Here is a 17,583-nt window from a genome sequence, read left to right on the forward strand (position 1 = left end):
TCAGGGTTAACTCCCAAAGCCTTCCCCAACAGTGTGTATAACCGTAAGGCAGCGAAGGTTTGAGATCAGAGTGTTCCTTCTCCTCAGTGAGCTGCCAATCTCAACTAAAGAGCTCTACCCGGCCAAAGCGACCAATTTTAAGTGCCGGTAGCCAGCCTTTCCCCTTCTCCTGTCATTGGAAATGGTTCTGCTAGGCTTAGCAGCTGAGCGACATGTGAAGGCAGGAGGTGGACTTGGTTGTCGGGCTATTTGAGACGCATGCCACTAGGAGCGTTTAATAGGTAGTGGGAGCTTATCCACCCACCAATCCCGGCAATGACAACCTGAAGGAATCATGGTTATGCGCCCTGAAATTCAGCTTACAAGAAGGGTCAGAGCCGTCTCTATTTCCTGAGGAGACTGAGGTCCTTTAACATCTGCCAGCCAGTGCTGAGGATGTTCTACGAGTCTGTGGTGGCCAGTGCTATCATGTTTGCTGTTGTGTGCTGGGGCAGCAGGCTGAGGGTGGCAGACACCAACAGAATCAACAAGCTCATTCGTAAGGCCAGTGATGTTGTGGGGATGGAACTGGACTCTCTCACGGTGGTGTCTGAAAAGAGGATGCTGTCCAAGTTGCATGCCATCTTGGTCAATGTCTCCCATCCACTACATAATGTACTGGGTGGGCACAGGAGTACATTCAGCCAGAGACTCATTCCACCGAGATGCAACACAGAGCGTCATAGGAAGTCATTCCTGCCTGTGGCCATCAAACTTTACAACTCCTCCTTAGAGGGTCAGACACCCGGAGCCAATACGCTGGTCCTGGACTTATTTCATAATTTACTGGCATAATTTACATATTACTATTTAACTATTTATGGTTCTATTACTATTTATTATTTATGATGCAACTGTAACGAAAACCAATTTCTCCCGGGATCAATAAAGTATGACTATGGACTATGACTATGACTATGACTATTTCAGTGAGCAGGAAGATTGGTGGACAGGGTATAGAATTCTACAATGTGTTGATCACTCAGTGAGACCGAGATTGTAAACATAAGATTATGTCATTGCACTTGAGGAAGTGCTTAGACAGTACATTCTTCTCGAACCGGCTCGGCGAAGGTTAAAAAAGTGCGCGTCCCAGGCGGTCCGATTGTCTGATGCAAGCTGGGTGGGGATGGAGCAAGGCTGGGGCGAGGAAGGAGTTAAGTGCACGTAGCGAGGAGCGCTGTGATTGGCGAGGCCGGGCTGGGTGCTGGGTGCTGGGTGCTGGGTGCTGGGTGCTGTGCAGGGCTGCACACTGTTCCCAGGCTCCGTGGCTCCGCGGCTCCGCACGTCCCACTGTCCCGCACGTAGGCGGTCCCGCAATTGGGGCTGCGCTCTGTTTACAGACGGGAGGTTATAAATCCGCTCGTCGCGCAACAGCCGCTCGTAGATTAGCACTAGGCTGCTGGCTGGCTAGTGAAGGAGTGTTGTGCGGGTAAGTGACCCTATCTCTTGTGTTCATGTCTGTGGGTTCCCAGTGCAAATTTAAAGTGCCCACTGACTATTTTTGAATGCAGCTGCTGCACAGTAAAAGCAGGCATTGTAAAGTGTATTTTATGACATGGTTTAGAGAAGAAGAGCTTGGTAGGGATAAATCTGAAGTGCGACCTAGCTCTTGTTTTGAGATTCGTGCGGATTTAATGAAACGGAGGCGCTCCTCAATATAATGTAAGCCTTCTCGTTTGCGTTTCAGGCCATATACACTGAGACAATAGCGGGTTCCTGCCTTCTTCGTATCTGAGACTTTTTGTGGATTTTTTTTGTGTGTTTTGGAAATTGTTACTGGTACTGTGAAGAAAAAAAATGGTTCAGAACAAGATTGCAGAGCTGAAAGGTTTCCACCGTTCCTTTAAGGTAAAAAACTCGCGAGTGTCAACAGAGTGGGTGGGTGGGCGGAGGGAATTGCGGAATAATTATTTATTTGCAAAGAGGCATGAAAATATGGGATTAAATGTTGGTGCGGCCGAACTGTGGCAAAGGTGGGCTATGTAAGCAGACCCGCCGCTTGAAACTAAACAGACAATGTTTTTTCCCGAATTTTCACTGCGCCCTTCTTACATGAATTACTGGTTATTTGGGTTTAGATGAGCTTTTCAGTATGTGAATTAATGTTCCGGTCTTTTTACTTTAAAGCCGCCTCCATTTTGTGGTCCGGCTGATGCAAGAAACAAGTAGGCGGACTTCAGCATATTGCTGAAAGATCCTCAGAATTTTAAATATATATTATGCGTTCTAGTTCTGCTTTGTAGAAACTCTACATTTTATTCAGAGCTAATTTTATAATAATTTTTCAGGGCTCTTTTATAAACAACTTGCTGACGGTTACTATTGTATGACAGGGTCAGACTCCCTTTGATGGATATTGTGATGACACTGAACCATCTCATATTGAGAAGGTGTTTAATTTTGACCGTCCTGGAAGACCTGGTAAGTTGTCAGTGAGTTCAGTTTTTTAATATATTGCATTGTATGCTTAATTATTGTGTTTATGTGCTCAAATTTGAAATTTAAAGCTATTTAAATTGTTTTTATTGTAGACATGCCCTCAAGTAAACCCATTGACATCCCAGACGCAAAGAAAAGGAACAAAAAGAAAAAACGATGTCGGGCCACAGACAGCTTCAGTGGCAAGTTTGAAGGTAGACCCCCTCTTGTAGAATGAATTATTACAGTGACAAGTTTGAAGGAGACCCCCTCTTGTAGAATGAATTATTACAGTGACAAGTTTGAAGGCAGACCCCCTCTTGTAGAATGAATTATTACAGTGACAAGTTTGAAGGCAGACCCTCTCTTGTAGGATAAATTATTACAGTGGCAAGTTTGAAGGCAGACTCTCTCTTGTAGAATAATTTACTTGTGATAGACCGCATTCCAGTGTCCAAGATTCAAGATTGTTTAATGTCATTACCAGTACACAAGTGTGAAGGAGAGTGAGATAATTGTTGCTCCGGATCTGATGCAGCACAAAAAACACAAGATGAGTCACATGATAATTAAAAAAAACAATAAATATAAATACTTTAGATGGCTTATACACTTTGTATGCCGTAAGGTGACACTAGGCACAGGGGTGTCTGTACATAAGGTGACACTAGGCACAGGGGTGTCTGTACATAAGGTGACACTAGGCACAGGAGCGTCTGTACATAAGGTGACACTAGGCACAGGAGCGTCTGTACATAAGGTGACACTAGGCACAGGGGTGTCTGTACATAAGGTGACACTAGGCACAGGGGTGTCTGTACATAAGGTGACTGACAGAAAATAAATAAAAGAAACGCACATAAAGAAAACAATTCTGGATTGTTGGTGAGTTGTGATTTAAACCTCCAGATCTAAACCACAGGCTTCAATGATGTTAATTGGTCAGACTTCCAGCTGTAACTAGAGAGCTGACTGTCAAAGAAATATCAGTCTGAAATAGTTGGTGTGGCTTCACCAGGTATTGCTGAAGTGGAGACTCAGTATGCGAGTTACAAAAATGTTTACATTTGATAATTGGATGGTAACTGTTTCATCCCCACGGTAGGGGTGTCCAAAGCTAGGGGCACATTGACTTCTCTAACTTCCGCTAATGCCCCACCTCCCCCTCGTACCTCATCCGTTATTTATTTATATACACACATTCTTTTTCTCTCTCCTTTTTCTCCCTCTGTCCCTCTCACTATACCCCTTGCCCATCCTCTGGGCTTCTCCCTCCCCCTTTTCTTTCTCCCTGGGCCTCCTGTCCCATGATCCTCTCATATCCCTTTTGCCAATCACCTGTCCAGCTCTTGGCTCCATCCCTCTCCCTCCTGTCTTCTCCTATCATTTTGAATCTCCCCCTCCCCCTCCCACTTTCAACTCTCTTACTAACTCTTCCTTCAGTTAGTCCTGACGAAGGATCTCGGCCTGAAACGTTGACTGTACCTCTTCCTAGAGATGCTGCCTGGCCTGCTGCGTTCACCAGCAACTTTGATGTGTGTTGCTGGGCAAAAGTTTATAGGCTGATGGGGGGGAAAAGATTTAAAAGGCAACCCAAGGATAACTTTTTCACACCGATGGTGTTAAGTGGAACAAGCTGCCAGAGGATGTGGTTGCAGCGGATACAGTAAGCATGTGAGAAGGTACAGGAAGGGTGGGGCTCAGATGGGTATGGGCTGAGTGTAGGAAATTGGTGCAGGCTCTGCAGACGGTGATTGGAATGGACTGGTTGGGCCGAGTGACCTCTCCCCTGAGCTTTTGCTGTCCTGACTGAAGGGGCAAGATCTTGTTCAGAAACTTAGGAGGCGTCTGAAACTGTAAACCACCTTCCTTTGGTTTTCTCTTTTGTAAGCGCAAGTGTGTAGGTGATGTCCGACAAATTCTTACTATGAATAAGTCTAGTAACTGTCCTTGAATTTGTGGAAGTTTTGTGTACAAGTTTGAGTTTTGGAGGAAGTGATGTTTACTTTTTCTTGAACTATTTATTTGTGCATTTTAAGTTTGGTCAACCTTCCTTTTGGTTGCCATGCGTTATAGGAAGGCTGTTATTAAGCTAGAAAGAGAGCAGAAAGTGTATACCAAGATATTACCTGGACTTGGGGGCCTGAGATTCGAGGAGGGGTTGTGCAGGCAAGGACTTTGATTCCTGGAATGGGGGTGTATAAGATTGTGAGGGGGGAGACAGGGTGAAAGCACAGTCTTTTTACCGGGGAAGAGGGGTACTAAAAACAAGAGGGCATTGATTTAAGATCAGAGGTGAGAGACTCAAAAGGGATATCAGAGGCGGCTTTTGCACGTGAAGGCAGTTGCGTTCTTAGAGCGAGCTGCCGGAAATGGTGCTTGAAGTGGGCACATTGGCGCCATTTAAAAGCCATCTAGGTCAGGTTCCCAGCCTTTGTAATGCCAAGGACCGACGCCATTATGCCATGGACCCCTCATGGGTAGAAGAGGTTTAGAGGGATGTGGGCCAAGTACAGGCAGATGGGAGCAGCTGGCGATGCTTTGCTCTGACCGTATGGGTGTGTCTGTGCTGACCCTCTCTGTTTTTTCCCCCGCAGATGTTTACAAGCTGAATGGAGAGATGTTGGGGGAGGGGTCTTTTGCCAGGGTACAGACCTGTGGAAATCTAATCACCAATAAAGAGTATGCTGTGAAGGTGAGTGTTGCACCCCGTACCTCGGAACGTACACTCAGTGGCAACTCTATTAGATACACCTCATTAATTCAAATATCTAATCTGCCAATCGTGTGGCAGCAACTCAGTGCATAAAAGCATGCAGTCATGATCAAGATCTTCAGTTGTTGTTCAGATCAAACATCAGAATGGGGAAGAAATGTGATTTAATTGACTTTGACCATGGAATGATTGTTGGTGCCAGACAGGGTGGTTTGCGTATCTCAGAAACTGCTGATCTCCTGGGATTTTTGTAGGCAACAATCTCTAGATTGTTCCCAACCTGGGGTCTACGGACTGCTTGGTTATTGTTAGGGGCCTGTGGCATAAAAAAGGTTGGGAACCCCAGCTGTAGAGTTTACAGAGAATGGTGCAAAAAAAAAATCCAGTGAGTGGCAGTTCTATAGACAAAAATACCTTATTAATGAGAGAGGTCAGAGGAGGATGGTCAGACTAGTTCAAGCTGCCAGGATGGCGACAGTAACTCAAATAAAAACATGTTAGAACAGAGGTGTGCAGAAGAGCACCTCTGATTGCATGACATGTTGAACCTTGAAGTGGATGGGCTACAGCAGAAGACCACACTGGCTTCCACTCTTGTGGCCACTGAGTGTGGATGGCATCTACTGAGTAATGTGTTAGTTTGGGGGGGGGGGGTGGGGGGGAGAGTGGTTAGCTGCATTAGGAACTGTTACTCCAAGACTTTTTCCTTTTCCTTGCCAACTAGTTAATAAGGATGTGACTGGTTTTGGTGCTGGTATATTGTCCTTTTTTTAAATTCAGATTTTTATTATTATTATTATTATTATTTTACAAAGTAGCACAGCATATCACAGAGCAGATACAGTGCAGTATATTTACACAGCCGTCCCATGACAGGAAAACAAATAAAACTTAGAGGCAGAAAGAAGTTCTAATTTAAGTTTAAATTAACATCCAACCAAAATTGATCCCACGCATCTTGCACTTTTCCCTCACTGTTAATTCTTCCCAACGTGTTCATATGATGAAATCTTAATCATTTCCTCAGTCCATTCCTTCACAGTTTTTTCCAGTTTTGCAATATAATTCTTGCAACTGTGATGAGACCCACCTTTAAAATAGTAAATTTGCCATTGTTTACATTAGGTATCATTGTCCTATCATCCAGCAGACAAAGCTGTGGGCACAAGGGCAGTGTGGGACCCGACCAATTCCCCAACAAATCAACAACTTTGCACCAAAATGGACGAACTATGGAACACTCCCAAATCATGTGAAAATATGTGCCCACCTCATTTTTACATTTCCAGCATAAATTATTATCAACAATCCCCATTTTGTAGAGCCTAGTTGGTGTCCAATAATATCTGTGTACTATCTTATACTGAATAAATTTCCCTCTCGCTTCCCTAATATGTCTACCCACATTTGATAAAATATTTGACCACCCATTATCTTCAATATCGCTTCCAAAGTCCTTCTGCCATACTGCTCTGAGATTGTTACACGGTTCACCCACAGAGTGCTTGAACAGTTTATAAAACACTGAGGCTTTATGAACTTCCTGTGCTAATGGAAAGTATTCAGTTAAAGAGTTACTTTGTGGGTCACTGTTCTTAAATATGCTACTAATGCAATGTCTTATTTGTAAATACTCTGGTATATTGTCCTTGTGTCCAGTGGTAGGATATGCATCACACAGTCATTGTGGGCAGAAGGGCCTTTTTCTGTGCTGTACTCTAGTAGAAGTGTCGAAAGATCAACTTGATGCACACAAGAGGGAACTGGGAAAATGTCATCGAGCCCAGGTCATGTTCAGAATGAGTTGATATTGACATCAGGTTGCAGGCTGATATCCCAATCACCCTCCTGCCTCCACAGACGCTGCCTGACCCACTGAGTTTACCCAGCAGTTTGGTTTTGACTCTAGACCTCAGCATCCATCGTCTCTTGCTTCACAGCCTTCTGTAGCTGTTTCAGTGTTGTGGTCGGTGGAAGGCTAACGTCACGCACCACAACTCTGAAACTGTGCTAATAAATCATATTGAGAACAAGAGTCCTTGGGAATGAGTTATGGAATCAGTTGTCTTCTCTTGCACTCGGTTGTTTGTTAGTCTTTGCTTATGTTTAGGTTTTTGTAAAAAAAAAAAGTGTGAGGGGCAAGTTTTTCTTTACAGAGTGGTGGGTGTCTGGAATGCTTTGCCTGAGGTGGTGGTAGAGGCAGATACATCAGGGACTTTTTAAAAGACATTTAGATAGGCACATAGGAAAATGGAAGGGAATGGGAATCGTGTAGGTAGAAGGGATTAGTCTAGATGGCCTTTTGATTATTTAGTGTAGTACAGCACTATGGGCCGAAAGGCCTGTGCCAGTACTGTACTGTTCTGTTGTTTAATAAATTCTATTATAGTTCTGTGTTTTCTTGCCTATAAAATGAGTGTCAGGATAGTATATGTTATAATAAATTTACTGTGAATTTCAAGGCTGGTACTGGCCACCTTGGTAAATTGGGTCATGTTTACTGAGATACGGTGAAAAACTGTCTTGCATGCCATCCGTACGGATTAATTCATTGAATTAGTACAAGGTAAGACAATAACGTGGAATAAAGTATTACAGAGAAAGTGCGTGGCAGATGATGAGTTAGATTTGCAGAGTCAGATTTAATATCACTGGCATATGTTGTGAAATTTGTCATTTTGCAGCAGCAGTAATTTGCAATATGTAAACTAAATTACAATAATTGCAGTACTGTGCAAAAGTAAAAAAGTTCTGTAAAGTGAAGATGCTTTCAAAAATAATGAAATAATAAGTTTCTAAATATCAAAAAAATTACTATTAAAAAAGGTAACCAGTAAAAAAAAACTAAATCAAATCAATATTTGGTGTGAGCGCCCTTTGCCTTTAAGACTGCATTAATTCTCTTGGGTACACTTTCATGCAGTTTTATAAGATAATCAGCTGGTAGGTTGTTCCAAGCATCTTGGAGAACTTGCCACAGTTCTTCTGCAGACCTCGTCTGTCTCACTGACCTGACCAGACTGCGTCGATGATTTTGAGATCAGATCTCTATGGAGGCTAAACCATCTGAAACTATATTTTTTTAAAAAAATCTAAGGTGCTTAAGACTTTTGCACAATAATGTATATAGGAAAAAAAGTGCAAAAAGTTTTTTTTAAAAAATGGTGTGCTAGTGTTCATTGTGCATTCAGAAATCTGATGATGCTGCGGAAGAACCCTTTCATCTTACTGAACAAAGGACCATTCAGTAGTCTTACAACAAGGATAGAAGCTGTTCTTTGAGCCTGGCTGTGTGTGCTTTCAGAGTTTTGGTATCTTCTGCCTGCTGGGAGGGTGGGGTGGGAAGTTTCAAACTTTTGACTCTGCAGGAGGTGGAATTGGTAGAAATGTCATAACGCGGAGCACAGAGCTTTGTAGCTGCCTTCCGAACTACAAGTAAGAAAACGATGTGGGAGATTGTGGTAGCTACAAATAAATATGCAAATAACTTGCTGTACAAATGTCAAAGCTCAGAAACAGGTTTATTATCTCTGATTGTCGGTAGACTTGTTTTGTGGAAGGAATACATAAAATATACTACAAATTACAATAAGACTATATTAAAAAAGTAGTGCAAAAAGAGAACAAAATGGTGAGGTGGTTACCATCTGTGGATTTTGGTCCATTCAGAAGTCTGATGGCGGAGAGGAAGAAGCTGTTACTGAAACGTTACCTCCTCCCGGATGGTAGTGTTATGAACAGGGCACATCCTGGACGGTGGGTTCTTTCATGATGGATCCCGCTTTCTTGAAGATGTCCTCGATGCGAGGGAGACTAGTGCCCATGATGGGGCTGGCTGAGTTTGCGGCCATCTGCAGCTTTTTCTGATCCTGTGCAGTGGCGTCTGCATAGCTGACGGCAATGCAACCAGTTAGAATGCTCCCTGCAGTACGTCTGTAGGAGTTTGCCAGTCTTTGGTGACATACTGGGTTTCCTCAAACTAATGAAATGCTGGCTTACTTATTACCTAAAGAGTTCTGAAGGCAAATTGACAGCCGGACAGGCTTCAACCCGAGGGGATGGGTGATGGTATTCTTGTAAAAGTGTAGGCTGAATAACTATTAAATCTACAGCTGGAGTTGCAATTTCAGCTGTGGAGAGGGGATAAGAGAAATGCAGGTGGTGGAGAGACAGTGGGACTGGCTAATGGAAGGGTGAACAAGGGCCTCCTTGGGGGATGGAGCCCTTTTGACAGTCTGGTCTGTTGTGATGGTTGTGCACTTGTGCATGTTGGTGCTGGAGACAATGTAGAGAATGATTTTGAATCCCAGCCCAGAGTGTAATTTTTTTTTAAACTTGAGTTTCGGGTTAGTTTCCTGACCATACTTGGCAGTGGCCTTGGCGGAGGAGGATAAACTTTGTGAAGACTAGCTAAAAATCTCAGAGTTAACCCATAATTCTCATGTGTGAAACTCTGTGAAATGATGCGGGCTGGTATTTATGCACATTTTATTCCATATCCAAACTTTAACCTCTAACTTTATTTTTTTAATATAATTCCTTACAATTGTTGGATGTTTTTGTTGCATGTCATGCCAACACACCACAGCAAATCACTAATAAATATAAATGTATATGGCGAATAAAGTTAATCTGTGATTGTTAAACCGGTTAAGACCAGTGTGGTTGCAGTGGGACAAGATAGACTTCCTTCTATAATGTAGGACACAACATAAGGAAGGTCAGGGGTTTTACATTGTTTTGAAATGACAACATGAATTTTAGTATCACTAGTAGAAAGAGGCCAGAAATGATTTGGAGTTACTAAGTGTGACCTGAATAAATATGGTGGCTGTGTAATGTGGAAGGAAAGGGGTATTTAAAATACAGGCGACCTTGAGTTCAAGTTTATTGTCATTTGATTACATAGAAACATAGAAAACTCTATAGTACAATACAGGCCCTTCAGCCCACAAAGCTGTGCCGAACATGTCCCTCCTACCTTAGAACTACCTGGGCTTACCCATGGCCCTCTATTTTTCTACATGTACACAACCAAATGAAACAACGTTCCTCCAGACTACAATGCACCCACAATACATACATCACACACAACACATAAAACAAAATATTACCATAAGTAAGTTAATAAAACATAATTCAGAGTGCATGTTGTGCCAGGGCAGTTAAATGGCTCACTGTACTAGTGATGAGACCTCGGAGGTTAGTCTCACAGCCTGAGGGAAGAAGCTGAACCTAGTCTGGCAGTCCTAGACATGATGCTTGTGTACCTCCTTTCTGATGGTAGTGAGTCTAAGAGACTGTGAGGTGGATGGGAGGAATACTTTGTGCCCTTCATCTGGAATGGGAGGGAGTGATCCCCTGGGCAGATTTTGCTAAATGATATTTGAGGCCTCAGGCAGACATTCTGCAAGCTGCAAGCAAACGGTAGCTTATTTTCAATGAAAATCAAAAACAAAATTCATTACTTTGAGGTAAAACAAGGGCAGTGCAAGTGAAGTGTCTGCCAGATTTCTAGAGGATGAATATGGAAGCTGTAAGAACAGAATCCTGCTTGCGCTGTCTGTCCCATTATGATCTTGCGCCGTGCTGTTTATGTGTGCTGCACTTCCTCTGTAACTCTGCCCGCTGAGAACGGAGAAGTGTTCGGCATGGGGCTAGTAATCCCGTCCTGTAAAAATCCAGAGCTACAGAATGGCTACAGAAGCTCCAAAGACCTCATCCTTGGAAGAGGAAGGATCGTCGATGGGCGGACCCAGGACAGGGGACTCTGTCAGCAGCCTACGCCCCAATAGAGGTGAAGGACTTAAGTCAAAGAAGAACTTTCTTTGTTGCTGTTACACTTGATTCTGCATTGTTATTGTTCCACCTTAATGCACTCTGTAATAATTTCATCTGTATGAACAGTATGCATGACAAGTTTTTCCACTGTATCTCAGTACCTGTGACAACAATACACCAGTTCCAAATTCTGTTAACCCTTCAGAGGGTCGGGCGGCATCCGTGAAGAGAGACGGATAACATTGGGGATTTCTCCTCACAATGTGCTCAGTGTTCCCAGCATTCTGCTTGCAGCTTGTGGAAGCCCCGAACGTTTGCCTACCTTGTCGAAGATTTAAAAACAGCAAAGAACATAATTTTGTGTACCTCTGTGAAATCTAAATCTCCCTCCCCCCATTCTCCTGCGCTCCCAGATTTGATGGAAGTTTACAAAATGGAGGGGTAGAGGTCGGGTAAATGCGAGCAACATTTTTTCCACGGGGGGGGGGTCAGACTAGAATGGGAGGTCATGGTTTAAGCGTGAGAGGTGTGAAATATTTAAGGAGAACACGGGGGGGTGGGGAATCTTCACAGAGGGTGGTGAGAGTGTGGAGCGAGCCTTCAGTGGAAGTGGGGGGTATGGGTTTAGTTTCAATGTTTAAGCGAAGTTTGGATAAGTACATGGATGAGAGAGGTATGGAGGGCTATGGTCCAGGTGAGGGTCAATGGGGCTAGGCAAAATAACAGTTTGGTATGGACTAGATCGGCCGAAGGGCCTGTTTCTGTGCTGTAGTGTTCTATGACTTAAAAGAGCACTTAATCCCATTACCTGCACTTGCCCCATGGCCTTCTCTGGCTTGCCTAGGCAATTGAACGTTCTCAGGGTATTTGCCTTTACCACCTTGGGCAGTCCAGTCCGGATTCCAGCCACCCTGTGTGTGTGGGGAAAAATGTCTCCCTTGGATTGGATCCTGCCCTTTACTTCTGCCTTCTAGTGTCAGACACCTCTGCTGGGGGTGAGCTGGTGGAGAAGAGATGGGCGGCACGGTAGTGTATTGGTTAGTGCAATCACCTGACAGCGCCAGTGATCGGGGTTCGATTCCTGCCACTGTCTGTCAGGAGTTTGTACGTTTTCTCTGCGACCGTGTGGGATTCCTCTGGGTGCTCCAGTTTCCTCCCACATTCCCAAGACGTCCGGGTTCGTAGGTTAACTGGTCACGGGTGTAATTGGGCAGCGTGGGCTCGTTGGGCTAGTGTGCATGCACCGTATTTATGTTTGTTTGCAGATACCCCAAAGGGTAGGCCCTTCTGGCCCACCAAGCCATGTCACTGGATTTGACCCTAGCTTAATCACAGGACAATTTACAACCTCCTAACTGGTACGCCTTTGGATTGTAGGAGGAAACGGGAGCAGCCGGAAGAAAACACGGGAAGACATATGAACCTCCTCACGGGGGACGCTGGAATTGAATTCTAGCTCCCTGAGCTGTAATATCATCGTGCTGACCGCTACGCCAGACACGAAAATGTTAAGGGTATTTGCCTTCTCCCTCTCGGGCAGTCATCTAGATTCAGCTACCCACTGTGCGGGGGAGAGTATTTGTCCTCGGACCCTCCCTAAACCTCCTGCCCCTTACCCCTGCCTCTCTGCTGGGGAGTAACGCAGGTGGATTGATTCTGGTGAGCAACAGAGAGAGCCCAGCCACTCTCACGGGGTGTGACTGTGACCCAGTTGTCTCCAGCGCAATCAGGGCTCATGTTATTGGTGAGTGGAGAGGGTGGGGCTGTTGCCTGCAGCCTGTCTCATGAGCGCCTGCCAGTCAGGACATTGTGTTCAGGGCTGGCAGCCAAAACAACAGCGGTGTTGGTTGGTGTCACTGGGGGAGGGGACGGGAGGGGAAGAGCAAGAGGAGATATTGAGACTGCAGCCATGCAGCTGCTGTGTGCAAACTTTTTCTGCTTGGAGCAGCTGTTTTTAATTTGTGCCCGCAGTGATCACTATAGAGCTTTCCATTTCAATTGCATTGCTGAGCTAAAGAAGCTACCAAATCTTCTGAATTGGGAGAGGATTTGAAAAAAAAAGAGACAGCTTTAAAACATTTCCTTTGTGCTAAAGGAAGCTGAGTTCAGATGGTATGTGAATGGAGTTAAGTGCATTGGTGGAAAATGCATGCTCTTTTTCTCCTTTTCGTTTCCAACTTCAAATGTTTTTGTTAAACTTCTTATTTTAAAAAATCTTTAGACCAAGTGTACATGTGTTGTGTGATAAGCTTTTTTAGGGTGGTTCTGCCTTATGGTTCTGTGTGTGATATGCTTCAGTACAAAGTGTAAACGTGTGTTTGCCTTGTGAGTGGTTGATATCAGCAATATTTTTTTCCTGGAGGCTTTTAACCCTTGCTCAAATTTGGACTCCTGAACCAAACATGGATTACTTCTCACTCCAGCACTGAACTACTTATGGGCTCGCTTTCAAGGTTCATAGTAAATTTATTAGCAAGCTACGTACACTACCCTGAGATTCATTTTCTCCCAGGCATTCTCAGTACATCCAGAACAAAAATGGTAACCACAATAGGATCAGTGAAAGACCATGCCAACTTGGGCATTCAGCCAGCATACAAAAGACAATAAACTGTACAAATATAAAAAGTAAGAAATAATAAATAAGCAATGAATATTGATTCTTGAAAGTGAGTCCATGGGTCATGGGAACATTTCAGTGATGTGGCGAGTGAAGTTATCCTCTCTGGTTCAAGGAAGCTACAACACATTCTCAGTATTTTTTTTCTGTCTGTCTCTCTTTTTTCCTGTATTTGCACAATATGCCTTTTGCGCATTAGTTGTTAGGCCATTTTGTGTGCATTTTTTCAATGTTTCTATTGTGCTTCTTTGTATTTACTCTTCAGCACAGCATTGTGGGCCGAAGGGCCTGTATTGTGCTGTAGTGTTTCTACAGTTCTTTAAATGTCCACAAGAAAATGAACCTCAGTGCTGTATATAGTGACATATACGCACATCAATAATAAATTTATTTGAACTTTGAAATCAGCAAAACTGTCGATGAACTGTGACCGTGCCCTGTTGGCGTGGAATGTGTGGCGACAGTTGCGGGCATACCCTTAGGCATTTTGGTTCTAACGCAAATGGCACGCTTCATTTCACTGTTACCGTGTACGTGTGGTAAATAAATCTGAAGTTGAACCGTCAGTGACAGACCGTTTAAGGCACAGTACTTGCTGCCAGAAGGAACCAGTGTACAAGGCATGCATTGGAGACAGGCTGCAGATGCTGGTTTATTACACTGAGTGCTCCATTCTCCTCCCACATATAGGTCAGGGTTAGGAAGTTGTGGGCTTGCTATGTTGGTGCCAGAAGCGTGACAACCCTTGCGAGCAACCCTCAGCACATCCTCAGACTGTCGGTCGTTGACACAAATGACACATCTCACGGTTTCTATGTAGGCGTGATAAAATAAAGCTAATCTTATTAATCTTGTTACAGATTATTGAGAAACGACCGGGCCACAGTCGCAGTCGGGTGTTCCGTGAGGTGGAGATGCTTTATCAGTGTCAGGGACACAGGTACTGGTTGGCTCTCAGTTAATCCTAAAAGAAGCAAGAGCCTGTTAATGCTCCCGATGTTGGTGTTTGCTGACAGGATCAATTTTAGTCCATCAGGTGATTGCCATAAATAGATAATCCTGATGTAAGACAAGGAAATGACTTTGTTTTAACAAAGCTTAAATGTGGCAGCAGCACAATTATTTCTGCTACGCTGCACTCTAATCTTGTTGGAATATTTTCCCCCATTCAGTGGCATCTTTTATTTAACAAGCCAGCAGTTTTTCATTGTATAAAAAAAATTTCAGCACAGGGTGACGTCAAATGTTTGAATAGAGCTTGGCACATTAGATGTTGCAGACTGAATTGTGATGTTTCGCTTTTTAGAACTTTTTTTTTAATCCTTTACCTCAGGAACATTCTTGAACTTATTGAATTCTTTGAAGATGAGGACAAGTTCTACTTGGTGTTTGAAAAAATGGAAGGAGGTATGAATCTTAACTAATTACTGGGTGTTTTTCGTCAGTGCAGAGTTTGAAAGACGTCTAACCATGGATTCCCTTTCTCCCACAGTCCACTCTCCTCTCCTATCAGATTCCTGCTTCAGTCCATTACCTTTTTCACATCACCTCCCAGTTTGTAACTTCATCCCCCTCTTCACCTATCACCTAGCTTGTCCTCCTTCCCCTCCCCTCACCTTCCTATTTTAGCATCTTCTCCCACTGCCCCCCCCCCCCAGTCCTGATAGAGAGTCTCGGCCCAAAACATCAACCATTTATTCCCTTCCACAGATGTTACCTGACCTACTGAGTTCCCCCGCCATTTTGTGAATGTTGCTATGAATGCTCAAAGGCTGCCTTTGAGTCAACACGGTCTGGTGACAGGCCCTTTGCCACTCTGTGCTGGCCAGCACATACCCACCCGTCGGCACTTGGCTCATAGCCTTAAGTGTCTTGGTGACTCAGGTGCACCCCTGGTTGTGAGAGTGTCTGCCTCCAGCATTCCATCAGTGTGTTCCCACTTCCAGCCGCCCTCCGGCTGAGGGACGTTCCCTTGTATCCCCACTAAACTCCTCACTCAGACTTTCCCCCGCTGGTCACTGACACTTCCTCCATGGAGACGTGTTTATTACTGTGTACCCTTGCTTTGCTTCTAATAATTTCATGAAGCTCCACATCTGGTCACCCATCAGCCTACCCCACTCCAAAATGCCACACATCACTGGCTACAGTGACTTTTCATCCATCTAATCTTGATTTTGGGATCATTATTTGCGTTGTCTATTCCTGTAGATTTTTTTTAATTTCAAAAGTAAATTTTGTTCATAAACATATATGATATATATTTGTGTGTATCTGTATGTAAAATGTGTGTATATATTTTGAATAAATTGCTGCAGATTTTTTAAATTTCAAAAGTAAATTTTATTCATAAAATATACACATAGGAGAAAAAATATTGCAATCTGTTTGCATGAATCGTCTTTACGTTCAGTAGTATGAATATTTTTGAAACCGTAGGTCCATTACCACTCACGTACCCCACTGGGTTTACAAAGTTCAGATGTCAGAGAGGCTTCCCCTCCTGGCTCAGCCCCTCCAGGTACAACAGTGGAAGGAGGCCAGGTCCAGGCTGTGCTCCTGCCCCAGCGAGCCCTCACACTGGCAGCAGCAAACTTCAGTGTGTCCCTCAGCACGTTCTCCCACTCTGAGTGGCGAAATCTCTAGTCAGTCAGGAAAGGATAATGAAAACATCGTGATTAGCTTTCTGTAAGCCTTATGGCCTTGGAGCCACTTTACATTTGGCCTGTGTGATTTTAGTTCAAATCAAATAGAGAATGCCTACTGGTGAAGAAGATAAATGGATCACTTTAGAGAGATGTTTGGATGTTGCCAAGTATTTGATAAGTGTTTACCTTATCTCTCTGGAAAGTTAGAGCTCCGATTAGAATCTTTACCAGTTGGTATGATATACGTTGAACTTCGATAGCAATCAATGTTCCCTCTAATTTTTTTTTACAGCTGTACAGACCAACTGTTGCTCTGAGCAGGAAATTTTTGTGTCCTGAAGACTGTGCGGCACTTTATAATAGTATTGTATAAAAGAAAGTCCCAGCTGCGTGGCAATAAAGGCTATGTGCGTGGGAGCATTTCAGTTACTGCATGGCTGCACAACTTAGAGGGAACGGTGTTTTTTTTTTAAAAAAAAATTTTAAAACATACAGAAAATTTGAAATGAAAGAAGAAGCTGGAAACATTCAGCAGGTCAGGGAGCAGAGGGAGCATCTGCAGAAATCAAGGTTAAAGATCAGCTTTATTTGTCACATGCGCATCAAAGCAGAGTGACCACAGTCCACAAATGTCACTGTGCTTCCAGCACTAACATAGCACTACAGACCAACCCTAACTTACATGTCTTTGGAATGTGTTCGGAAACCAGAGCACCCAGAGGAAACCCATGAGTTGTGGGGTGAATGTAGAGATTGCTTACAGATAGCAGCAGGAATTGAACCCCAGGTCATTGGCACTGTAAAACGCTGTGCTAAGCTAGCTGACCAGGAGATTTCCACCCCCCTGTCCCCCGAGTGGCCCTCTCCCCTTTCCGTACCACATGGCTGCAGATCATGAGCACGGGCCAGCTCCGAGACTTCATCAGCCTCTTTCCACAGATGCTGACTGGCTTGCCGAGTATTCCCAGCTTTTCCTGGTATTTACTTCAGTTTGCCTAGTTACCTGCAGTTCAGGTGGGAAGGTGCTCCCTGGCGCAGAGCACATTTTGGATGTTGCATTTCATCTGTCACTGCAATCATTGCTTTTTTTTTCCCTCCCCAGGGTCTGTATTAACGCACATACACAGACGAAAGCACTTCAACGAACGGGAAGCCAGTATTGTTGTCCATGAGATAGCAAGTGCATTGGACTTCCTCCACAACAAAGGTAATTTTCCTATTGCAAGGAGTATCTAGACATGGTTACAAATGCAGTTAATATAGAAAGGGAGAGTGTACAAGGTGGCAATGCTGTTTTTCAAGTAGTGAGCACCAGATGACCACATTTTTTTACTTTGTTTCGTATATGCTCAGTGGCC

General features: G+C 43.9%; 1 protein-coding gene across 3 annotated transcripts in view; it reads left to right on the forward strand.

Moving 5' to 3' along the window:
- The first annotated feature begins 1,300 nt into the window (after positions 1 to 1,300).
- LOC140188056 (MAP kinase-interacting serine/threonine-protein kinase 2-like) overlaps positions 1,301 to 17,583 on the forward strand; it is a 35,285-nt gene continuing 19,002 nt past the window's right edge. Inside the window, exons 1-8 of one of the 3 annotated variants that reach the window (XM_072243972.1) lie at positions 1,301 to 1,471; positions 1,730 to 1,890; positions 2,376 to 2,463; positions 2,574 to 2,675; positions 5,058 to 5,155; positions 14,438 to 14,517; positions 14,911 to 14,984; positions 17,328 to 17,432. In XM_072243972.1, the coding sequence (XP_072100073.1) occupies positions 1,840 to 1,890; positions 2,376 to 2,463; positions 2,574 to 2,675; positions 5,058 to 5,155; positions 14,438 to 14,517; positions 14,911 to 14,984; positions 17,328 to 17,432 (598 nt within the window). In that variant the 5' untranslated portion in view covers positions 1,301 to 1,471; positions 1,730 to 1,839. Of the gene's footprint in view, positions 1,472 to 1,729; positions 1,891 to 2,330; positions 2,464 to 2,573; positions 2,676 to 2,836; positions 2,863 to 5,057; positions 5,156 to 14,437; positions 14,518 to 14,910; positions 14,985 to 17,327; positions 17,433 to 17,583 lie in introns of those variants that run through there. The other 2 variants (XM_072243974.1, XM_072243975.1) reach the window with 2 other exon arrangements.

The sequence above is a fragment of the Mobula birostris genome, chromosome 26, assembly GCF_030028105.1.
Source record: "Mobula birostris isolate sMobBir1 chromosome 26, sMobBir1.hap1, whole genome shotgun sequence".
Classification (NCBI taxonomy): Eukaryota; Metazoa; Chordata; class Chondrichthyes; order Myliobatiformes; family Myliobatidae; genus Mobula; species Mobula birostris.